The 26,191-nt window shown below is 41.1% G+C and overlaps 1 protein-coding gene across 16 annotated transcripts in view; it reads right to left on the bottom strand.

The window, feature by feature from the left end:
• ZNF618 (zinc finger protein 618) overlaps positions 1-26,191 on the bottom strand; it is a 638,793-nt gene that overhangs the window by 315,272 nt on the left and 297,330 nt on the right. For all 16 annotated transcript variants that reach the window (XM_029611901.1, XM_029611889.1, XM_029611890.1 and 13 more), the window contains one exon: positions 8,017-8,055. In XM_029611901.1, the coding sequence (XP_029467761.1) occupies positions 8,017-8,055 (39 nt within the window). The remainder of the gene's footprint in view (positions 1-8,016; positions 8,056-26,191) is intronic.

Here is a 26,191-nt window from a genome sequence, read left to right on the forward strand (position 1 = left end):
AGCTTGGAGAAGAGACGACTGAGGAGGGATATGATAGATACTGTCCAATTGGATACTGTCCAATATCACAGTATCGGCAGCAAACAACCTCTGCCCACTGGCAACAAAAAAACAAACACAACGCCTCGAAAAGACAACCATGGTTTAACGAAGAACTTCAAAAACTTAAACAATCCTTGCGACAGAAAGAAAATAAATGGCGTAAAGCACCATCACCAACCTCCCTCTCCGCTAACAAACTCGCCCTCCACCTATACAAGAGCTCTACTTTAAAAACAAAAAGGGACTTCTACGCTCACAAAATCCATCACCTTATTTACTTATGTTTCAAATTTAACACAAGTCAACTCTCCTGACATTCCACTCAACCAAGCGCAAGAAAAAGCAGAGGAGTTGGCCCTTTTCTTTAGTAATAAAATATCCAACCTTCAAACACAGCTGAAGTCTAATACCTTAGCACCACCCAGCACATATATCCATCCCATCAAAAACATTTCCCTACAATCATTTGAACCCATCTCAACTTCAGAGACCCAATCAGTATTGAAGAAAATGAAACAGTCCTCACATTCATTTGACCATATTCCATCCAAACTACTTCTGCTAATACCAGATACCATCTCCAAAGCTCTGACAGACATTATCAATTGTTCTTTAGCCCAAGGAATCTATCCAGATGACCTGAAAACTGCCTCCATTAAACCTCTCTTAAAAAAAACCCAACTTAAATCCCAAAGATCCTACCAACTTTCGCCCAATCTCCAACCTCCCTTTCATAGCTAAGGTAATGGAAAAATTAATTAACACCAGATTATCAGACTACCTGGAAGACCACAAAATATTATTCCCTTCTCAATATGGCTTCCAAAAATCTTTAAGTACTGAAACACTTCTCATATCCCTGACAGATTACCTCATCATGGGCCTCGATAAGTGTCATGCCTACTTACTGATCCTACTCGACCTCTCGGCCGCCTTTGACACTGTTAATCACTCCCTGCTTCTAAATCAACTAGCGAACATTGGAATAACAAGCACAGCGCTTGCCTGGTTCAAATCATTCCTGGTGAACAGAGGATACAAGGTCAAAATACACAACAAAGAATCTCAGCATTATCCCTCCTCGCTAGGAGTCCCGCAGGGCTCCTCCCTTTCACCCACGCTCATTAACATTTACCTTCTCCCCCTCTGTCAACTATTAACCAAACTGAACCTCAAATACTTCTTATACGCGGATGATGTCCAGATCGTCATCCCCATCAAAGAATCCTTCACAAAAACTCTTGATTTATGGGAAAACTGTCTTCTAAAAATTGACAGCCTCCTCTCCAGTCTAAACCTAATCCTAAATTCATCAAAAAGCGAACTCCTTTTAATTTCCCCTGAAAACAGTGACTTCTCCACAAATCCACCAACTGGCTTTCAAACATCACAAGTAAGAGACCTAGGAGCTATCATTGATAACCAGCTAAACCTAAAAGCATTTATCAGTCAAACTACCAAGGACTGCTTTCACAAACTTCACGTCTTAAAAAGAATAAAACCACTTTTCCACTCACATGACTACAGAACAGTCCTGCAATCAATAATCTTCTCTAAATTGGATTATTTTAACTCCATTCTGTTAGGTCTCCCGTCTTCTCACATTAAACCCCTTCAGATGGTTCAAAACATGGCGGCCAGAATTTTGACAAACACTAGAAGAAGAGACCACATTTCGCCCATCCTCAAAGACTTACACTGGCTGTCAGTTCACTATAGAATCTTATATAAGTCCATTACCACTATCTACAAAACTATCCATCAACTCTCTCCGCTCAACCTTCAAATCCCATTCAAAAAACACACCTCCACCAGACCCATCAGAGAGTCCTACAGAGAATTCTCTACAGGTTCCATACTCCAAAACTTCTCAGCACATAACCTTCAGAGACAGGGCTTTCTCCACTGCTGGACCTACACTATGGAACTCCATCCCTCCAGATCTGAGACAGGAACCCTGCCTTCCAACATTTAGGAAAAGACTCAAAACTTGGTTATTTATGAAAGCCTTTCCAGACTACAACTGAACCGTAATTCACCTTAAACGACTCTTATTTTCTTAACATGATAATCAACAACTTTGCCAATTCCATAACCCTGCAATTACCACTTATTGGCAAGTTTGTTCTCTTTGTTAAATTACTATTGCCTTTCCACTACTCCAAGTTATGTTATTTCCCTGTTTTATTTTAACTACTATTTTTTCGTTCAGCACCTGTTTATGTTCTTCTTATATTTCCCTTTGTCACACCTTGTTACATGGTAAACCGGCATGATGCGATTCCCATTGCGAATGCCGGTATAGAAAAACTCAAAATAAATAAAATAAATAAATGATAGAGGTGTTTAAAATCATGAGAGGTCTAGGATGGGTAGATGTGAATCTGTTTTTTACTCTTTCAGATAATAGAAAGACTAGGGGGCACTCCAGGAAGTTAGCATGTGGCACATTTAAAACTAATCTGAGAAAGTTCTTTTTCACTCAAATCACAATTAAACTCTGGAATTTGTTGCCAGAAGATGTGGTTAGTGCAGTTAGTATAGCTGTGTTTAAAAAAGGATTGGATAAGTTCTTGGAAGAGAAGTCCATTACCTGCTATTAATTAAGCTGACTTAGATAACCACCACTATTTCTAGCAACAGTAACATGGAATAGACAGTTTTTGGGTACTTGCCAGGTTTTTATGGCCTGGATTGGCCACTGTTGGAAACAGGATGCTGGGCTTGATGGACCCTTGGTCTGATCCAGTATGGCATGTTCTTATAGTCCAAGATTTAAATGGAGAAGTAGCTTGAAGAGAAAACTAGAACACTGGATGAAAATAGATGAAGTGGAGCAAAGGTGGACCAAATTAAAAGGAGCTATAATAAAGGCAACAAATCTTTATCTAAGAGGAACAACGAGGAGAATATCTGGTGAAGCTGAGGGAGACAAAAATAGAAATCAGGATGGCGAAAGCTCAAGTGGAAGAAAGGATTATCAACCTGGTAAAGAGGTGACAAATTTTTCAGATATATCAGAGAAAGAAGGAAGACTAGAGGTAGTATTGTAGGATTAAAAGGAGACAAGGATCTTTGTGTAAACAATGCAGAAATATGAAATCAACACTTCAGCTTGGTATTCAACAAAACAAGACCTTGGAGGACTGTTGGTAGTAGACAAGAGCAAGGATGGGAATAGAGTAGATACAACCCCATTTACGGAAGTGAGTGTTTGGGTGGAATTAGCAAAACTGAAAGAGTCCAAGGCCATGGGGCCTGATATGCATCCCAAGATATTAAGAGAGCTCAGAGAGGTTCTGGCGGGTCCACAGAAATACTTGTTCAATAAATCCTTAGAACCGGGAGTGGTGCCACAAATTTGGAGGAGCTTGATGGCAGTCCTGCTTCACAAAAGTGGGAGCAGAAAGGAGGCTGGAAACTGCAGGCCAGTAAGCCTTATCTCAGTGGTGAGAAAATTAATATAAACATTGCTAAAGGAAAGGACAAACAACTATCTACAATCCAATGGGTTGCAAGATCTGAGGCAACAGGTTTACAGAGGAAAGTCGTGTCAAACAAAATTGATTTTTTTTTTTGATTGGGCAACTAGAGAATCGGATCACAGAAGAGCACTTGATGTGATGTCTGGATTTAGCAAAAAACTTGTCTTGCACAGAAGTCTCATGAACAAAATCAGAGGCCTGGGAGTGGGTCCCAAAGTGGTAGATTGGATTCAAACTGGTTGCCTGACCATGATGGTTATTTAAAAAAAAAAAAAAGTTTCCATTTTACTTTAAATTTTCAATTGCTTCACTTTTCAAAGTTACTATTTTAAAATCACAAAAGTTTGAATACTTTAAGAGAGACTATGAGGGATCATTCAATAATAGCAAACACTTTTAAGGGTTTGGAGGTCAGTTCAATGATATATGAATTTACCAGCGGATTCGACATCTTACACGACTACTATATGGAAAAAAACCACAGGTATCTCAGTGTACGTTTTCTCCGGACATGGAAAAGGTGGGCAATGGTGGGTTTAAAATATCTGGGTCAAATGGTGGAGGACAGACGGCTGAAATCTTTTATGGATTAAATGGAGGAGTTTCAGATTGCATCCTCCACTAGATATTATACATGCAGTTGCGTAAGGATATTATAAAAAGAATGCCTGTAAACTCCATCTGGAGGAAAATAAGGGGTGGAGGTGGTTCTGTGTTGTAAAATAGGAGCGAAAAATATAATATCAGAACTATATATATCTATCTAAGCTGGGTTGGGAGAACAGGGGAACTCTTTGGGCTTGATACAATCCTGGAATTAATATTTAGGTGTAGACTGGGATGGCAAGGATTGGAAGGCTATTTGGAGATGGTCCCGCAGTATAACAATATGCTGTAAGGGGCAAGAATACTTGCAGAAAATGCTACATTGGATATACCATTCCCCGGTTTTTCTTGCTAAATTCAGTTGAAGTAGGGAAAGAATGTTGGGAGAGCTTGTGGGCAAGATGTTCCATCTTGCCCACACACTTGCGGTGAGCCTGTTATGTTGCAATCCTTTTGGGCAGAAGTAGTGAGCTAATATTGAGGAAATTTGTGTTCAAAGGTTGATACTAAATCCTTTCCCTCTGTCTTACGGGGTATTGGCATGACAGGTCCAGTATGCAGGAAATCTAAAGTTAGTTGGTCATTTTTTTGCATGCAGCCCATCTGTGGCTGACTTGTGGAAGAAATCTCCTACAATCACATGTTGGAAGATTAAGGCGGCAGAAATTGCTCAAATGGAAAAACTTACATATATGTTATGAGATCAAGCAGATAAATATGATAAAGTATGGGGACCTTATTGGGAATAGAAGTAATTAGTCCTGGGGAATTCTGCGCTACTGCGGAGTGCAGAATTTGCTCAGAATTGCCATTTTCTGTGCAGAAAATAGAGGAGACCCCGGCATGCTACGAACAGAGTGCACAAAGACGAAGGCCCGCGTGTGCCGCAGGACACACTCCGTTTGCGGCAAAGATGAAAGCCCCGGCATGCCATTCGCAGCGAAGATGGAAGGCCCGTGTGCCATGAATGGAGTGTGCTCTGATCGCGGCAAAGATAAAGGCCCCAGTAAGAGAGAATGTGTGTGTGTGTGTTTGAGAGAGAGCGGAGAGGGAGAGTGGTGCAAGAGAGGGGAGAGGAAGGGTAAGAGAGAGCAGGGGTGGTGAGAGCAGGAGGGTGAGAGAGAGAGCATGGGAGATAAGGGGAATGCTTGAGTGTGGGTTTCAGAGAGAGGGAGCCCATATATGAGGAGATTGTGAAGGCATATGTGTGTGACAGGTTGGGAGCTCGTGTGTATGAAAAAGGGATCGTGTGTATGTGAGGGTGCTAGCTTGTGTGGAGTGATTGTGTATATGTGAGACAGAGCCTGTGTGAAGGGCTGCGTGAGAGAGAGACATAGGTAGCCTGTGTGAGAATGTGTGTGTGAAAGAGAAAGGGAGCTTGTGTGGGTGTGTATGCAAGAGAGAGGGTCCTGTATGAGGGGATATGTGTGCGCAAGAGAGTGAGGGAGCCTGTATGAGGGTATGTGTATGTGCACCAGAAAAAGGGAGCATGTGTGTGAGAGAGGGAGGGACAGAGAGAGCCTATGTTAGGGGCAGAACTGAGAATGGGGTCAAACTCTGGAACTGGCGATAGAGTGGAAGGGGTTGAACCTAGAGGTGGAGTGGAGAGATACTGGCAGGTGGAGGAGTTGGGGCCTGAGAAGGCAAAGTGGCCAGGGGAGTAGGGACAGCAAGCGGAAAGGACACTCTTACAGTGAATTTCTAGGGAAATTCTGCATCTTTAGGTAATAACTTTTTTCTGTATTAATTTAAAACATAATTACTTAAAGACACTCATGTAAATTGTGTTATTTTGACAATATAAAGTTTGCAGAATTTTAAGTTTTTGTGCACAGAATTTTACATTTTTTTGCACAGAATTCCCCCAGGAGTACGTAATGCAGATATTACTGGTGGGTAAGAGGCACTTTTTATGGTTAAAAAAAAAAAAATGGAAAAGGTAGAATTGGCAATTGTGTTTAGCAAAATTCCCAGGAATGCAATATTAAAACCATCACTAACAATTTGAACAGGTAAAATATATAAAGCTTAAAATAAATATAGGATAATACAATTACAAATAGTAAAATAATACAAATGAAAAATATAAAAATAAGAAATAAAATATAATAGGCTTAACCAATTTTACTTTCAAGAGTTTTCCACTTGCAATAATGTTATATAATCATTGAATTCTCATATGCTTGCTAGAATAGCCATGTTTTAAGATCTTTCTTAAAAGCTGCAAAATCTCTTTGCAATCTTAATTCACTTGGCAGAGAATTCCATAGTTTTGGGCCTGCAACAGATCATGCTCTATCCCTAACCTCACTCAGATGTGCTGATCTACTTGATAGAATATTCAATAAACCTTAGTTTGTCGATCTCAAATTTCGTTGTGCAATATAAGGATGAAGGGAAGCATTTTAACCATTCAGCATGTCACTATTGATAGATTTATGCAACAAACAAAATTTTTAAACTGGATCCAGAATTTCTAGTATTCCATCACAAATCTTTGGTACAGCTACATGGAGAGAATTTGTACAGATCTCTGAAACAGAAGCCAAATTGTAAGTAAGATAAACCCTGGTACACATGCATGACATCCAATTCCAATGAAATCTTTGATAGTGGTTTCAGGATACTATTACTCCCATCATCACAAAATTAGTTAATTTATCCCTATTTGAAAGTGAACTGCAATCAATATTAAAATTCGCCTCAAACCAATCTTTAAATCTAAATCTAATTCTCTGAAAATAGGCCTATATTTTCTCTACCTTTCCTATCAAAAATAATTGAAAAAGCAGTACATTACAACTTTTGAAATACCTCGAAGGAAATATCCTTTATCCTAATCAACTAGGATTCAGAAAAAGTCATAGTACAGAAACATTTACTTTCTATGACAGACACCACACCATTCTTGCAAGGTTTTTTGATATAGGATAATCCTATATTCTGGTACTTCTTGATCTTTCAGCAGCCTTTGACACAGTGGATCATACAATATTACTTCACAGATTGAAACTGCATCACAGGAAACTCTTAGCTGGTTAAAATCTTTTCTAGAAAATAGATCATTTCAAGTAAAAAAGGAAACAAATTGTCTGAAATCACTAACATGGGAACTGGTGTCCCACAAGGCTAAGCATTGTCTGCAATTTTATTTAGCATATAACTTTTATGCTATGAAAACTATCTGGCCTAGGATTTAAACTTCATCCAACGTGTTCACCTACTGTGAAATCAATGCTTTTCCCATTTAAGTACTGGGTTAAAAATTACCCTCTTCTAAGTAGCAGATTACAATATTAGCCCTTAGTATCTGGGTTTCAATATCAATTGCCCAAGGAATTCTCCTAAGGGAAAGTAGAATGTTCCTATTCTTAACTGTAGCCAGGGTGCATCAATGATTACCAGATGGTAGTCTTTCACAGGTTGCTGTCTTAAGGATGTCTTTAGCTAAGTCTCTATCAAGTGTTCTTCCTGTTCCATAAATCAAACAAATATGAATGGCAGTTCTATTTCCTGTTTAAGAGTAGCTGTGCTGATTCCTCTTTTCTCCATATATCTTGCATTTCTATGGTTTTTGTGTTACTCTATGTAACGTGCTCGTCCTCACACATTTCTGTCTACCTTGTCCTTGATAAACAGAATATAGCCTGGTACAAATATATGTTATGAAAAAAACCCTATGTCCAAAAACTGAAGATGGTGTCTAACTGCCTTATGTCTCCTAACTCACATCTGGACAGAATAAATTTAATACTCGTTGCTTTCTCAACTTGATTTCAAAGCTTAGAATATACTCTTCAAAATATAAAGCAAACTCTTCCCTCCACTAGTTATGCATGCACATACAGCTAAAGTGAAACAATTCAAAAAATATAATACTTACTGCCCTGCGATGTTCCTTCACCTGACGCAGCTTCAGTGTCTGCAGAAAGAAATAATGGAGTTAGATTTTTACACTCCATTCTATATTTGTGGATGCTCAGAACAGCTAGTTATGCAGGATAAGTCATCCCCTCACTACCTTGATTCAAGAGGCAGCAATATGTCCAGAAAGGGGAAAAAAGTCAATTTTATAATTTGCTAAAATTGTCCCCCCATTTCAAAAAAATACTTCTCCCTAAGACGTTTTCTCCCATCCTACACATGCTCTTGCAAAAATCAAAATGTTACATATACATATATTATTTATTTTGGACAAAAATGTCTTGTAACCTGTTCCAGATTTGATGGCATACTAGTTCACAATATAATACACTTCAGTCTCCCACACTATGCATGTCTTTTTTTTTTTTTTTAGGCATACCACTGAAAGAAGAAAATCATATTTTTTCAAAAAGTATCTATCTTTTACTTTGGCATATATATCTCATGAATTAGCTACTTTTAGTTCTCAAAAAGTATTTTCAGTAATACATAATGCTTAAGCACCACAATCAACATGTCACCCTGAAGAGCTTTACAATTTGAACGTTCTAGAATTTGCTAGAGAGATAAAGTTCCTGGGTGGAATAACTGACAGCTTTATGGAGCAATTGTTTCAGGAACTGATGAGAGAGGGAGTTATTTTTTTATCTAATTCTTAGTGGAGCACAGGATTTGGTGAGAAGTAACAGTGGTGGGGCCCAGTTGATAACTGATAATAACATGATCAAATTTGAATTAATGACTGGAAAAGGGACAATAAGTAAATCCACAGCTCTAGCACTAACCTTTCAAAAGAGAAACTTTGATAAAATGAGAAAAATACTTAAAAAAAAAAAAAAAGAAAACTGAAAGGTGTAGCTACAATGGGTAAGATTGCACAACAGGCGTGGACATTGTTAAAAAAAAATACTATCCTAGAAGTGCAGTCCAAATATATTCCATACATTAAACAAGCTGGAAGGAAAGCCAAACAGTTGCTGGTATGGTTAAAACGTGAGGTGAAAAAGGCTATTTTAGTCAAAAGATCTTCCTTCAAAAAGTGGAAGAAGGATCCACCTGAAGAAATAAGATAAACCATAAACAGTGGCAAGTTTAAAATGTACGGTAACTCATTGATAAGATAGCTAAAAGAGAATTTGAAAAGAAGTTGGCCATAGAGAAAAAAAAACTCATAATAAAAGTTTTAAAATATATTCTAAGCAGGAAGCCTGCAAAGGAGTTGGCTGGACAGTTAGATGGGGTTAAAGGGGCACTTAGGAAAGATAAGGTCATCGTGGAAGACTAAAATTAATTCTTTGCTTTGGTTGTTTACTGAGGAAGAGGTTGGGGAGAATACCCGTTTGAGACATTTTTCAAAGGGAGACAATTCAGATGAACTGACCCAAATCACAGTGAACCTGGAAAATACAGTAGGTCAGACTGACAAATTGAAGAATAGCAAATCACCTGGACTGGATGGTATACATCCAAGGGTTCTGAGAGGCTATTCCTATCCAAAAGGACATCTTTCAAGAAATGGAAAAGGGATCCAAATGAAGAAAACAAGACATAGCATAAGCACTGGCAAGTCAGATGCAAAGCACTGATGAAGGCAAAGACAGGATTTGAAAAGAAGCTTGCTGTGGAAGCAAAAACTCATAATAAAACCATTTTAAGGGTCATTCAAAGCAAAAAGCTTGTGAGGGAGTCAGTTGGACCATTACACCCATTAGACTATGTTATAACGTCCCTCCCTACTGACCCATATATAACATGTAGAACCAATCCAAAGCACGTAATTTACCTGTACAGTTCAACAACCGATCTTATAACGCCTACAATAAATATGTTAACAAGCAAGTGAATTTTTATACACCCTGTTAAACATCAAAACTTTGTAAACCGTTGTGATGGCGAAACCGAACGACGGTATATAAAACTCAATAAATAAAATAAATAAAATTTCAGACCTATCATTAAAATCATCAATTGACCCTAAAGACTAAAAGGTGGCCAAAGTAATCTGAATATATAAAAGGGCTCCAGCGGTGTGATCCAGGAAAACTATAGACTGGTGAGCCCGACTCAGTGCCGGGACCCCATGGCCAGCACAAAAACATCCAGAAGAGTCTCCAATTAGAGGCTGGCAGCCAGGCATCTGCATCTTTAGCCTGCGCATGCAGCTGCTCGTAATTGAAACCTGCTCAATAGCAGAACTCTGGGCCTCCCATCGATTGACTCAAGATGCCCAGGAACTCATGGTAGTCTCACTGGATCTAGAAGACAGCAATGAGGGGGACTGCTTGCCAACCTGTGATCCTGACTAATACCCTTCTCTGATGGTGGGGGGTTCCATGGGGTTTTTAAGCCTCGGCAAAGGCCCCAATTGCCTCTTCATGGAGCCAAAAAAAAAGGCTAAGAGAGAATTTGAAATGAAGTTGGCTTGTAGAGGCAAAAACTCACAGTAAAAACTTTTTTAAAATATATCCAAAGCAGAAAGCCTGTGAGGAAGTCAGTTGGGACAGATAGATGATCAAGGGGTTAAAGGGGCAATTAGAGAAGATAAGGGCCATCGCAGAAAGATGAAATGATTTTTTTGCTTCAGTGTTATACTGAAGAGGATGTGTGGGGAGATACCTGTATCGGAGAAGGTTTTCATGGGTGATGATTCAGATGGAGTGAACCAATTTCACTGTGAACCTAGAAGATGTGGCAGGCCTGATTGACAAACTGAAGAGTAGTAAATTCACCTGGACCGGATGGTATATAATTTGTAACTATCATTAAAATCATCCATTGTACCTGAAGACTGGATGGTGGCTAATGTAACCCCAATATTAGAAAGGGGCTCCAAGGTGATCCGGGAAACTACAGACCAGTTAGGCCTGACTTCAGTTGCCAGGAAAAATGTGGGAAAGTGTTCTAAATATCAAAATCACAGAACGATATACAAAGACATGATTTAATGGAACAAAGTCAGCATGGCTTTACCCAAGGCAAGTCTTGCCTCACAAATCTGCTTCACTTTTTTGAAGGAGTTAATAAACATGTAAATAAAGGTGACCCGGTAGATGTATGTATATTTGGATTTTCAGAAGGTGTTGAGACAAAGTTCCTCATGAGAGGCTTCTAGGAAAAGTAAAAAAAGTCATGGGATAGGTGGCAATGTCCTTTCGTGGCTTACAAACTGGCTAAAAGACAGAAAAACACAGAGTAAGAGTAGTAAATGGACAATTTTCTCAGTGGAAGGGAGTGGGCAGTGGAGTGCCGGGTCAGGGATCTGTATTGGGGACACTTACTTTTCAATATATTTATAAATGATCTGGAGAGAAATATGATAAGTGAGGTAATCAAATTTGCAGATGATACAAAATTGTTCAGAGTAGTTAAATCACAAGCAGATTGTGATAAATTGCAGGAAGACCTTCTGAGACTGGAAAATTGGACATCCAATTACACAATGTTAGGTTCCATATTAGGAGCTACCACCCAAGAAAGAGATCTAGGCGTCATAGTGGATAACACATTGAAATCGTCGGTTCAGTGTGCTGCGGCAGTCAAAAAACAAACAGAATGTTGGGAATTATTAGAAAGGGAATGGTGAATAAAATGGAAAATTTCATAATGCCTCTGTATCGTTCCATGGTGAGAACGCACCTTGAATACTGTGTACAATTCTGGTCGCCGCATCTCAAAAAAGATATAGTTGCGATGGAGAAAGTACAGAGAAGGGCAACCAAAATGATAAGGGGAATGGAACAGCTGCCCTATGAGGAAAGACTAAAGAGGTTAGGACTTTTCAGCTTGGAGAAGAGACGGCTGAGGGGGGTTATGATAGAGGTGTTTAAAATCATGAGAGGTCTAGAATGGGTAGATGTGAATCAGTTATTTACTCTTTCGGATAATAGAAAGACTAGGGGGCATTCATTGAAGTTAGCATGTGGCACATTTAAAAGTAATTGTAGAAAGTTCTTTTTCACTCAATGCACAATTAAACTCTGAAATTTGTTGCCAGAGGATGTGGTTAGTGCAGTTAGTATAGCTGTGTTTAAAAAAGGATTGGATAAGTTCTAGGAGGAGAAGTCCATTACCTGCTATTAATTAAGATGACTTAGAGAATAGCCACTGCTATTATTAGCAACATTAGCATGGGATAGACTTAGTTTTTGGGTACTTGCCAGGTTCTTTTAGCCTGGATTGGCCACTGTGGAAACAGGATGCTGGGCTTGATGGACCCTTGGTCTGACCCAGTATGGCACGTTCTTATGAATCTGGTCATGCCCCCGACTTCACAGTGGTGTTAGCAGCAGTGGCAGCGACATCAGTCTCTTCTCCTCCCCATGCACCCCGCTCCTGTTCGGGCAAGGGCCCTTCCAGGATCCCTTCCGACACCTGCAGCTCTTCCCTACCAGCTGCCTCCCCACTTTCATAAGCCCATTCCTCTGGGGATGATCCACTGATAATGTGGTCAAAGATTGGGTATTCACAGCTGTAATCTGAGTTTCACTACTGTTCGAACTTGTTGCAGCCAGCCACACTGAATTATATCAAGTCCCAGTGCTGCTCCAGTCTGAAATCGAATGCAATCTGTCCCTGTCTGAGGTAGCTCCAGTTTCCTCCTCAAGGGTTATTCATCCAATACAGCTCTAGAAGATAGCAACAAGGGGGACTACTTGCCAAGGAGGATACGGTGGATCTTTCACATCCCTGCCAATCCAGGTTGTTGCTCGTATAAGGCATCCCAGCAAAAGGCACAGCATTCTCAGCTTGGAAGTGACTGCTGGAGTTGTGGCAGGCCTCGCACTCAGCTCATCCAATGGTATCTCCCTGCTCAATATTCAGCTAGACCTGGCTGCGCATCAATAGCTATCTCATGGGGTTGCAATGCAGATGGCTCAGTAATTCTTAGTGCAGAATGCTTGGCCATGTGGTAAGTTATTGTAGCCTTGTGCTGTTTAGCAGCAATGGCTCCTATGTGGTGCATGAAATCATTCCTGACTCATGTAACTCATGGCCACTTCTGCTGTGATTAGTCTCTGAGTCACCGGGCAGGGTGATATCACCACTCTCACGCACATTTCCTTTTCGCGCTTTCTCCTGCATGCCAGCAGAAAACATGGCCATATTGTATTTTCGTGGAAAAAAGGCAAATTTGCGGTTTTTGACAAAAAATGTCAAATCTGTTGGAGCACAAGTGTCCTTACCCAGCCACTCGGGCCCCACACTGGACACCAGTTTGTAATCCCCTGTACCTCTGGGGTCACCTTCCCAAACTCGGGGAGCATTGGGGTCACTATCCTGACTTGGGAGGAGTTCAAGTCTCCGGGGCTGTGAGCTGGGGGCAGGATAACCTGCAGTGCCAGTACCAGGCTGAGGGCATACAAACAAACCAATGTTCAACAAGCTGTGCTCCAAAATTAAACCATTTTACTGTAGAATCTTCAGAGTGAAACATGATGACAAACTCCAGTAAAGGTAGAAAAATAAACAAAATCACAGTTCCAGAAAATACTCAGCTCCTTTCTCTTTACTTCTCTTCCTTTGGTAACAATTACTCCTACTGGTAACAGTATCTCTTTGTTCCTTTTCTTACTCAGTTTTTCTCACTAGCCTATCCTGGCACTCTCTTACTCTCCAGCATTTAGTCTAAATCAAACTGGATACGGGGGGGGGAACGACCTACTGATCCACATTTATTGACTTAAAAATCTAGTATCGGAGGAAATAGGGAAATTGGAACAACCCCCCTCTTAGGATATTTTCTAATATTAAAAATGAGGTACATGAAGCTATATAGCAATTACAAAGTGATATGTCCTTGGTTATTAAACCAGCAGATAAGGGGGAGCTGTTGTGGTTTTATCACAGGAACAATAAGTTATGAAAGTACAGAACTGCTGGATTAAAAATATTACAGGGAAATTGATGAAGATCCTACAGGTAATATTCAAACGTAGATCAAAGAGATTTTACAAATGGCTGAAAGAACAAATTCTCTCACAAAGAAGGAATTATCCTTTCTGGGAGTTAGCCATTCCCATATTATATTTAGTACATAAGGTGCATAAATCCATCTCATCTCCTCCAGGGAGATCTATACTTTCAGCAAAGGGGTCTCTTTTTTTTTTTTAAACTTATTTCCATCTTTATTGATACTTTTTTGAAACTCTTAGTGGTAGGTGCTAAATCCTATGTTAAAGATTCCACACATATGCTTGACCGTTTGTGAAAAAATACGAAACTACCTTCTAACATACTTTTGGTCACCATGGATAGACAATCTTTGTAGACAATCTTTGTATACAAATGTTCGCCAAGAGGTGGCATTGGGTATCATTACACAAGCTTTAATACAAAGAATAGGATCTCACAGGATACCCAATGAATTCATTATACAATTGACAGAGCTGGCGCTTTTTCACAATTTTTCTTTTGATGGGAAAGTATTATCAGACTTGTTATTGTAATGGTGTCTGCAATGGCCCTAGCATAGCGAACACGTATGTCGTGAAATTTAAAGTAACAGATCCAGTAGGGCACCTCCCTCCATGGTTTCCATCACCTGGAAGGGCATCCATAATGTCTACTTCTTGCAGACTGTGGAGCAGGGATACTCCAAGCCACATCTGGCAGATTAAAATATACAAAGAGCAGCCTTTTCCCTTCCTTCCCACCTTTTGGATGTCTTCATCCAGATTTCTATCCAGTTCTATCTGATGTGGAGGCCTACAGACCACATCACTGTAAATGTAAATGCTATAATCTCTTTTTAAGACAGCCTACATTTATTCCTTTCCCATGTCCCTTGCATTTCAGTTGCTCAGATATTGTTTTTAACAAAGAGCTATTCTTCCCTCATTTCTGTCATCTCTATCCTTTCTAAAGAAGTTATTGCCCAGTATAGCTATATCCCATTTAAGAGAGCCACTGAAATATGTTTCTATAACAATACTCAAGCCCACTTCCACCATTAGGGCCTGTAGATATAGAATTTTATTATCCAGACTACAAGCATTTGTGCTCATAGGTTTTCTCACTCAGCTTGGTGCTTATGATGATTGCTAGGTCTTTAGTTAGGCCCTGTGCAAGAATTTACAGTTCTAAGGCTATCAGATAGGGGCTGTTTAGAGCCATATAAGAACATAAGAACATGCCATACTGGGTCAGACCAAGGGTCCTTCAAGCCCAGCATCCTGTTTCCAACAGTGGCCAATCTAAAAAGGAGATAGAGCAACTTTTAAACTAGAACAAAGGGGAAAGCCGACAGTCGCTCAGCAGCGCATGGTTCGGAGAGAGGTATCTTTAAAGCAGGGGTCGGGAACCCATGGCTCGCGAGCCAGATATGGCTCTTTTGAGGACTGCATCTGGCTCGCAGACAAGTGTCGCCACACTTCGCGGTTCCCCGCTGACCCAGCTGCTCCCCGGTCCTCCGCCGCCCGGGCTTAAAATGCTGTCAGCCCGGGCGGAACGCGGCGGGACAGCTGGAGTCAGCGGCACCGGCGTGCTCTCTTCTCCTCCTCCCCCCCCCCCCCCCCCCGCGGCCCGGAAGAGGAAGTGGTGAGCATCGGGTGCCTGCGCGGAAGAAGAGACCACGCTAGTGTGGTTTCTTCTTCCCGCGCAGGCACCCGATGCTCTCCACTTCCTCTTCCGGGCCGCGGGGGGGGGGGGGGGGGGAGGAGAGAGCACGCCGGCAGCACCACGACTGGAGTCAGCCGGGTGCCAGCGCTGGAGTCATCGGGTGCCTGCGCGGGAGTCTTCCCGCGCAGGCACCCGATGCTCACCACTTCCTCTTCCGGGCCGCGGGAAGAAGAGAGCACGCCGGTGCTGAGCGGCACCGGCGTGCTCTCTTCTTCCCGCGGCCCGGAAGAGGAAGTGGTGAGCATCGGATGCCTGCGCGAGAAGAAGAGGCCACGCTTGTGGGAAGAAGACTGCAGCGCGGCTCGGAGGAAAATGAAGAGTTTCAACCGCGGCCGATGGGACTCCGCCTCCGCGAGGGCTGAAAATGAAGGAGGTTAGTGTTGGGAGGAGGCTGCTGCTGCCGCGAGTTCCTGGGGTGGGGGTGGGGGAGAGAGAGAGTGAATGAGCGAGCAAGCGTGTGTGTTTGAGATCCTGTGTGTGTGAGTGAGATTGCATGTATGTGAATGATTGAGAGCCTGTGTATGTGAAAGAGAGTATGTCTGTGATTGAGAGCCTGCCTGTGAGAGAGAGAGCATGAATGTAAGTTTACCATTGGGAACCTGTATGTGTAAGTTTGTGATTGAAAACCTGTTTGTGTGAAAGAGTATGTGTGTATGATTGAGATCCTTTGTGTGTGAGAGAAATCATGTGTATGTATGATTAAGAGCCTGTGTGTATAAGTAAGAGAGAGATCATGTGTGTCTGTGATGGAGCATGTGAGTATGTGATTGAGAGCCTGTGTTTAAATGAGAGAGAGAGACCATGTGTGTCTGTGTGTGATTGAGAGCTGATTTAGGTGAGGGAGCATGTGAGTATGTGATTGAGAGCCTGTGTGTAAATGAGAGAAAGAGAGGACATGTTTGTAAGCATGTGAATGAGAGTCTGTGTGTGAGAGAAAAAGACAGCATGTATTTATGTGATTGAAAGCCTGTGTGTGTGTGTAAGCATGAAAAGATAGACAGCATGTGTGTAAATGTGTAATTAAGAGCCTATATAAGTGAGTGAGAAAAAACATGTGTATATGTGAGTACTGAGAGCATGTGTGTATAGGTGTGTCATTGAGAGCCAGTGTGAGAGAGAGCGCTGGTATGTGACTGAGAGAGGAGAAAGTTCCAAGCAAACCACCCCACCTCCTGCTAATTCAGAACAATCTCAGGACACCTGGATATCAAACGTTCCCAGGTATGCAGAGCAAAAAAATTTTTGTATCCTTATTATTTTTCATTACTGGATCTTTGTGTCTGCTATTTTGAAATATTTTGTTGGTATCTGGAAATGTTTTATATGAGTTTTAATTATTGGATATTCCTCTCATCAGCTGTTTCGAAATATGTTCTTTTTGTTAGTACAGTTTTACTGCTGATGATTTTATATTTCTTGATTTGTTTTATAAGGATGGGTGATGTTTCTTTTTTCCTTTGTTACACTGCATACAGAGACTCTGGCTTGTTGCAGTTTCCAATTCAGTTTTTTCTGCATGCTTCTTGTTATGCGTTTTGGTCTCTTTATTCTATGTTAGGTGAGGGACAGCACGTGATTCAGGTGAGGTTTTCTGCTGGCGTGTTGTTTCTGTGTAGGACTCTATAGCAGCCTGACTTGGTCCGTTTTCCTAATAGGAGATGTATTGGTGTCTTAAGGCCTGGTGTAATATTTTCAGAGACTTATTGTACATTAAAAGTGGGATCTTACATAAAATGCACACATTTACTTGTATTTAGTTTTAAACATATTGTATGGCTCTCATGGAATTACATTTTAAAATATGTGGCGTTTATGGCTCTCTCAGCCAAAAAGGTTCCTGACCCCTGCTTTAAAGGATACTAATGATGCATTAGAATTAGGGCATCCCGACAGTGAGGTTCCAATAATTAGAAAAGTAGTCCAAGTGCCTGTAACTAAAAACTCACCTGAGCTAAAAAAATTCTAACTTATCCCTATCAATTAAAAAGCAGAAATGAAAATACAAACAAAAAACAAACTTTGAAATGTTTGTATGCTAATGCCAGAAGTCTAAGAAGTAAGATGGGAGAATTAGAATGTATAGCAGTGAATGATGACATCAGAGACATGGTGGAAAGAGGATAACCAATGGGACAGTGCTATACCGGGGTACAAATTATGTCGCAATGACAGAGAGGAGCACTCGGGAGGAGGTGTGGCGCTTTATGTCCGGGATGGCATAGAGTCCAACAGGATAAACATCCTGCATGAGACTAAATACAAAATTGAATCTTTATGGGTAGAAATCCCTTGTGTGTCGGGGAAGACTATAGTGATAGGAGTATACTACCATCCACCTGGTCAAGATGGTGAGACGGACAGTGAAATGCTAAGAGAAATTAGGGAAGCTAACCAAATTGGTAGTGCAGTAATAATGGGAGACTTCAATTACCCCAATATTGACTGGGTAAATGTATCATCGGGTCACGCTAGAGAGATAATGTTCCTGGATGGAATAAATGATAGCTTTATGGAGCAATTGGTTCAGGAACCGACGAGAGAGGGAGCAATTTTAGATCTAATTCTCAGTGGAGCACAGGACTTGGTGAGAGAGGTAACGGTGGTGGGGCCGCTTGGCAATAGTGATCATAACATGATCAAATTTGATTTAATGACTGGAAGAGGAACAGTGTGCAAATCCAAGACTCTCGTGCTAAACATTCAAAAGGGAAACTTTGATAAAATGAGAAAAAATTGTTAGAAAAAAACTGAAAGGAGCAGCTACAAAAGTAAAAAATGTCCAAGAGGCATGGTCATTGTTAAAAAATACCATTCTAGATGCACAGTCCAGATGTATTCCACACATTAAGAAAGGTGGAAAGAAGGCAAAATGATTACCGGCATGCTTAAAAGGGGAGGTGAAAGAAGCTATTTTAGCCAAAAGATCTTCATTCAAAAATTGGAAGAAGGATCCTACAGAAGAAAATAGGATAAAGCATAAACATTGGCAAGTTAAATGTAAGACATTGATAAGACAGGCTAAGAGAGAATTTGAAAAGAAGTTGGCCGTAGAGGCAAAAACTCACAGTAAAAACTTTTAAAAATATATCCGAAGCAGAAAGCCTGTGAGGGAGTCAGTTGGACCGTTAGATGATCGAGGGGTTAAAGGGGCACTTAGAGAAGATAAGACCATCGCTGAAAGATTAAATGATTTTTTTGCTTCAGTGTTTACTGAAGAGGATGTTGGGAAGGTACCTGTACCAGAGAAGGTTTTCATGGGTAATGATTCAGATGGACTGAATCAAATCATGGTGAACCTAGAAGATGTGGTAGGCCTGATTGACAAACTGAAGAGTAGTAAATCACCCGGACCGGATGGTATACACCCCAGAGTTCTGAAGGAACTAAAAAATGAAATTTCAGACCTATTAGTAAAAATTTGTAACTTATCATTGAAATCATCCATTGTACCTGAAGACTGGAGGATAGCAAATGTATCCCCAATATTTAAAAAGGGCTCCAGGGGCGATCCGGGAAACTACAGACCGGTTAGCCTGACTTCAGTGCCAGGAAAAATAGTGGAAATTATTCTAAACATCAAAATCACAGAACATATAGAAAGACATGGTTTAATGGAACAAAGTCAGCATGGCTTTAACCAAGGCAAGTCTTGCCTCACATATCTGCTTCACTTTTTTGAAGGAGTTAATAAACATGTGGATAAAGGTGAACCGGTAGATATAGTATACTTGGATTTTCAGAAGGCGTTTGACAAAGTTCCTCATGAGAGGCTTCTAGGAAAAGTAAAAAGTCATGGGATAGGTGGCGATGTCCTTTCGTGGATTGCAAACTGGCTAAAAGACAGGAAACAGAGAGTAGGATTAAATGGACAATTTTCTCAGTGGAAGGGAGTGGACAGTGGAGTGCCTTAGGGATCTGTATTGGGACCCTTACTTTTCAATATATTTATAAATGATCTGGAAAGAAATACGACGAGTGAGATAATCAAATTTGCAGATGACACAAAATTGTTCAAAGTAGTTAAATCACAAGCAGATTGTGATAAATTGCAGGAAGACCTTGTGAGACTGGAAAATTGGGCATCCAAATAGCAGATGAAATTTAATGTGGATAAGTGCAAGGTGATGCATATAGGGAAAAATAACCCATGCTATAATTACACAATGTTGGGTTCCATATTAGGTGCTACAACCCAAGAAAGAGATCTAGGTGTCATAGTGGATAACACTTTGAAATCGTCGGTTCAGTGTGCTGCGGCAGTCAAAAAAGCAAATAGAATGTTGGGAATTATTAGAAAGGGAATAGTGAATAAAACGGAAAATGTCATAATGCCTCTGTATCGCTCCATGGTGAGACCGCACCTTGAATACTGTGTACAATTCTGGTCGCCGCATCTCAAAAAAGATATAATTGCGATGGAGAAGGTACAGAGAAGGGCTACCAAAAAGGATTGGATAAGTTCTTGGAGGAGAAGTCCATTACCTGCTATTAAGTTCACTTAGAGAATAGCCACTGCCATTAGCAATGGTAACATGGAATAGACTTAGTTTTTGGGTACTTGCCAGGTTCTTATGGCCTGGATTGGCCACTGTTGGAAACAGGATGCTGGGCTTGATGGACCCTTGTCTGACCCAGTATGGCATTTTCTTATGTTCTTATGTACATTACTCAGAATCCCCAGGATTAGTGTCCAGGATGAACCCAGGAGGGAACAGATTATCAAGGAGGAGTCTACCCTCTTCAGCTGAAGGCTTTCAAGTGCAATAAATAGGGCAATCTTTGCATTAGCAAAGAGGCACATGGAAGGCAAAAACTGAGCTTACCATGGAGACAGCCTCTGAAGAAGATGAAGCAGAGCCTCATGATTCCTGAAGCCATTAAGTTGATGCCTTAGATCAGTGGTTCTCAACCTTTTTTCTGTCGGGACACACCTGACAGATGGTTCTCACATGCGTGACACACTGACCCATGATCGTCACGGGGCTAGATGTAAAAGTACAGTTTGCATCCACGGGAACCCCCCTCACCCACAATAATGGATGTAAAGCAGAATTATGACATTCCCCATACAATTCACCCTACAAAAAATATAGTCTGGTTCTGGTGTCATCTCAGTAACAGCAACTCAAACTCCTTCTACTTCCAGGCTCAATAGCCCTACTTATGAAAAGACAGCAGTTTACCACCAATGCATATCCTCTTGAGAAAACACAACAAAGACTGATAAAACTCTTACATGCTAGTAAAATATCTCATCTCGGTAACAGACACAGAACAGACCTAACATACTCCCAGGATCTGTAGTAATGCACATAAACTAATCCGCACACAGTTACACCTGTATTATGGAATACACTCAAACAGGAGCAACCCTATCTATGAAAAGGTAACACTATAAATATTAAATCAGGCCCTAAAAACCAATACACCTCTTATTAGGAAAACAGAACTAGCAAGCAGCTATAGATCCTCACACAGAAATAATTGTAAAACTATACTAATAAGCAGAATAAATGTTTCTAAACAGCTATGAACAGAATAACATCCAACAATTAAAAACTCATAAAAACTATTAAAAATTCTCCAAACACCAATAAAATATTTCAAAAAAAGCAGACACATCACATAATATTAAATAATTAAAATGGCAGTCAATCAAGAAAAATAAACTTAAAAAGCCACCTTTACTTACCCCCCTCCAGCAGCTCTCCTACTCCTCTTCCATGCAGGCCATAGCACACAGCAGAAGCAGCAGTAGAGGCTAAGTTCTATACTCATGTTCCTCTTCCTTAATGCCCATGTCTCTCACACACACACACCATACCAGTCATGCCCCCATGACCAGTTTCTGTCTCTCACACACCAATCATCTCCCAAACAGTCTTTGACACACACACCAGTCACCTTCCTGAACAGTTTCTCTCATGCCATACACACACACAGGCTTCCCACTCCCGTGTTCTACTTACATATACGGGCTTCTCACTCTCATAATCACTTTCTCTGTCTCACACACACTCACCAGTCTCTCACTCCCATGCTTGTTCTCTCCACATGCACAGGCTTCTCATTCCCATAATCACTTTCTTTCTCTCACACACACACACACACAAACACACACCAGTCACCTGATCTCTCTCATGCATACACACACACACAGGCTTCCCACTCCCATGTTCTTTCAGATATACAGGCTTCTCACTCCCATGCTGTGTCTCACACACACCCAGGATTCTCACTCCCATGCTCACTCTTCACATGCACAGGTTTCTCATTCCCATAATCACTTTCTTTCTCACACACACACACACACACCAGTCACCTGATCTCTCTCATGCATACACACACAGACTTCCCACTTCCATGTTCTGTCTTACATATACAGGCTTCTCCCTCACATGCTGTCTCTCACACACACTCAGGTTTCTCACTCCCATGCTCACTCTCTTCACATGCACAGGCTTCTCATTCCCACAATCACTTTCTCTCTGTTACACACACATACACACCAGTCTCTTTCCAAGCTCGCTCTCCACTGCACAGGCTTCTCATTTCCTGAATCACATTCTCTCTCTCATATTCACACACACCAGTCTCTTTCTCTCATACACACCGTCACCTTACCAACCAGTCTCTCGCTCTCATGCATGCACACACACACAGACTTCCCACGCCAATGCTCTCTCACATAATCAGGCTTCTCACTCCCATGCTTTCTTTCACACACATCCACCCCACCCCACCCCCCCCCAACAGCAGGCTTCTTATGCCCATGCTTTCTCACATACCCAGATTTCTCACTTCAATGCTTTTTCTCTCTCTCACACACACATCAGTCACCTCCCTGACTAATGTCTCACACTCTCACATACACATCAGTCATCTCCTTGAGCAGTCACTTTCATTGTCTCTCACATATACACATACATCAGCTCTCTGACCAGTTTCTCTCACTCACACACATGCTCTCACACACAGGCTGGCTGCTTCTTTCTCTCACTCACTTCCTCTCCCCCCCCCCTGAGCACAAATGGTAGCTGCAGCAGCCTCCTCCTCCAGCCCCCGCAAGCCAAGAAAGAAGAATCCCATCGGCCGCGGGAGGCTCATGCTGCTCTCTCCTTTCCCGATTACCGTCTGCTTCAATTGCTCGGAGGCCGATGCTGCAGCCGCCGCTGCTACTTTATCACGCGGCACTGCGTGAGGGGGGAAAAGTGCAGCATGGCTAAGAGATTGCTTTTACCTGGTTTAAACTGCACTCCTAAAGTATATGCAAGGAGAAAAAAGTGACTGCCGAAGTAAACTCACAAGGAAACTGCAGCATGGTGACTGTGATACTGGTGTATAAGTACTTTGTATGCTTGTTAACCAGATTAAGCAAAACTTTAGAAATTATAGCAGGACTATTGTGAAAGCCAGGTATTTAAACTGCTCATGTTGGATAACAATTAAGCATAATATGGAGTCTAAAAGGCAGCAACACTCACAATGCTAGATTTGTAGATTTAAATCCAGGTTGTTAAATCTTTGCAATTAAAATGTAATTTGTATCTAAAAAGCTGAAGTCCTGTATTCAGTTAAGGTAATATGGGAGGGAACCCTGTAATTAACACAGAAGGGTCAAATTAAGGCTGTTCCTTAAAAATATAGAAATTCTGCACTTAAACTTGATGGAGATTCTGTTAAAGCATTTAAGCTTGATTTTATAAATTGTAATGCTGTATTAGTGGGAGACTAGAAAGAAATTAACAGGCCGATACAGTAAGTGCGCTCTGACGGAGCGCACTGTTAGCCTGCTATTTATTTATTTAGCTTTTTTTTTTTTATATACCGAGGTATAGCAGAGTTGCCTTCACTCCGGTTTACATACAGAACAATGTGTTACATTGAACGATGTTTGAAATTTAAAAATATCAAAAATTAACAATGATGAGCAAAGACATAACAAGGAGAATGAGTATAACAAGATAACACAGGGTGGAAACCCTGAGTAGGTGAACAGAGATATCTGGGAACAATGAAAAACAGAGGACATCTGCATCATGAAACAGGGAGATTGATTGAAGGAGATTTTGAAAGATAGCAGGCTATGTTAATGTACTATAAGTTCACTGAGTGCAGTCTTTAAAAGATTGGCTGAGTAGCCAGGATTTTAGGTCTTTTTTGAATGATTTTAAGTTTTCTTGATTGGTGAGGAAATGAGGTAATGAATTCCAAAGTTTAGGGCCAATAATGGAAAGGGCTCTGTTTCTGGTGGAGGATAATTTGGCCTGTGGGAGTGAGGGAATCACAAGTTGGATTTTACTAGTCGTTCTTGTTATTCGTTGAGAGCAATGTAAGTGAATGATGTCATCAAAGGTGGAGTAATCTGCTTTGTATATAGCATTGTGAAGAATAGAGAGAACTTTGAATTCTACTCTTTTTTCAATAGGGAGCCATTGTAATTGATTGAGAACAGGTGTAATGTGATCGGTTTTTCTTTTACCTGTTAGTACTCTGGCTGCAGCGTTCTGAAGGAGCTGTAGGGGTCTCAAAGAAGATTTAGGAAGGCCAATCAAAAGGGAGTTGCAGTAATCCAGACTGGAAAATAAGAGGGCTTGTAGGACGGTTTTGAAATTGTGGGGGTGAAGCAGAGGTTTTAGATGTTTTAATATTTGAAGTTTGTAGAAGCCTTCTTTTATTTTTGTAGCGATGTGTTTTTTGTAGTTTAGGTAAATGTCTAACCAAAATCCCAGGTCTTTAACGCTCTCTTTAAGATGGACGAGGGTCTTATCAAAGTGGAAGGGAGGAATTGTTTTATGATCAGGACTTTTTTTTTTTTTTTTTTTTTTTTTTTTTATTAGACGTGTGTTTTCCCTTACCCCTTATTCAGTAAGGGGAGGAAAACGCGTGTCCAACCCGGAATAGCGCCCTCAACATGCAAATGCATGTTGAGGGCCCTATTAGGTATGCGCGTGGGATACAGAAAGTAAAATGTGCAGCAAAGCCGCACATTTTACTTTCAGAAATTAGCGCCGACCTTTGGGTCGGCGCTAATTTCTTCCGGCACCGGGAAAGTCCGGGAAAGTCCTCCGACTTAATATCATAGCGATATTTAAGTCGCTGCTTTTCTGTGCACCCTCCGACTTAATATCATAGCGATATTAAGTCGGAGGTCCCGAAGAGTAAAAAAAGTAAAAAAAAAAAAATAAATTTAAATTCGGCCCACGGCTGTCGGGCCGAAAACCGGACGCTCAATTTTGTCGGCGTCCGGCTCGAGAACAGGTGCCGGCAAAATTGAGCGCCGGCTGTCAAACCCGCTGAAAGCTGCTGCTGCTCCTTTTGCCCGGATCTACCGCCAGACCTAATTTAAATACTGCATCGCGCGGATTCCTGGCTTTCATCCAGGCAGCCCGGGTTCGACTTCCGGTATGGGAACCATAGTTTGGATTTTAGTCAAATCAGCTCCTTTACCTTTCTCCCTAACATACAAATCACCATAATGGCATATATTAAGGAACATTTCTGGCCATAATTTGTTTTCCAACCCCACAACTTGGTCCAGCTTTCGTTGAACCCCTTTTGGTAACATTTTCCTTAATGCTTGGTAAAACAAAGGTAACATACCAAGCTGATCAAATGGCTGTTCCATCTGCCTAAACCATTCTTCCTGCATTGCTTGGACATGCAGTCTGATATCAGTTGTCCCATCCCATACACGTGACATAAGGGTTGATAAATCTCTTTGTGTAGGGAAGTTTTGCCTTAAAGCTTCCCAGACATTATGACGAAAGTGATTAAAAGGATTACCATCATATTCTGAATTAGCTAATGTAATTTCCCTCATTCTAGCCTGTCTAAACAATGCATCTACAGCACTCATGAGTGGCTGGTGCGCGCCTTTCGCCCGCTCTCCCGCAGACTTTACTGTATCGGCCCGTATGTAATGGCATTTCATCAGAGTGACTAGTGTACTGGATACTCTGGAAAGCTGATAACTGTGTGAACCATGGAAGATAGCCTTGAGTTGTATAAGAAATAAAATAAGGTTCAATCTGCTAACTGATGAGTTGATGATTTTATTAAAGTTACTACTACAACTACAAAACATTTCTATAGTGCTACATGACATAAACAGCACTGTACAAATATACAAAAAGACAGTCCTTGCTCAAGAGAGCTTACAATCTAATAAAACAAACATATAGGACAAGAGATTTGGGTATAAAGCAAGACAATGTTTAAAAAAAGAAAAGAAAGTTAAGATTAAAAAGCAGAAGGGTACTGAAGGGAATAAAGGAAGTTTGCTCTAAGGAGCTTAAACAGGGTGTAAGGGAGGCATTATACCCTTTCCACATGACCCCAAAGCCAAGACACAATGCTAGAGAAAGGAAAGAGGCAGATCACTGATATGCTAATCCTATAGGCACTTCAACTTCTTATAGGCACATGCCAGAGCACCAATTCCTAAGCCAGACTACAAAGGGTGGCTGTCAGAGACCCCATCCAAACCCCCCGAGACTGGCACGTCACCATAAGGC

The sequence above is a fragment of the Rhinatrema bivittatum genome, chromosome 8 (genome assembly GCF_901001135.1).
Source record: "Rhinatrema bivittatum chromosome 8, aRhiBiv1.1, whole genome shotgun sequence".
NCBI lineage: Eukaryota > Metazoa > Chordata > Amphibia > Gymnophiona > Rhinatrematidae > Rhinatrema > Rhinatrema bivittatum.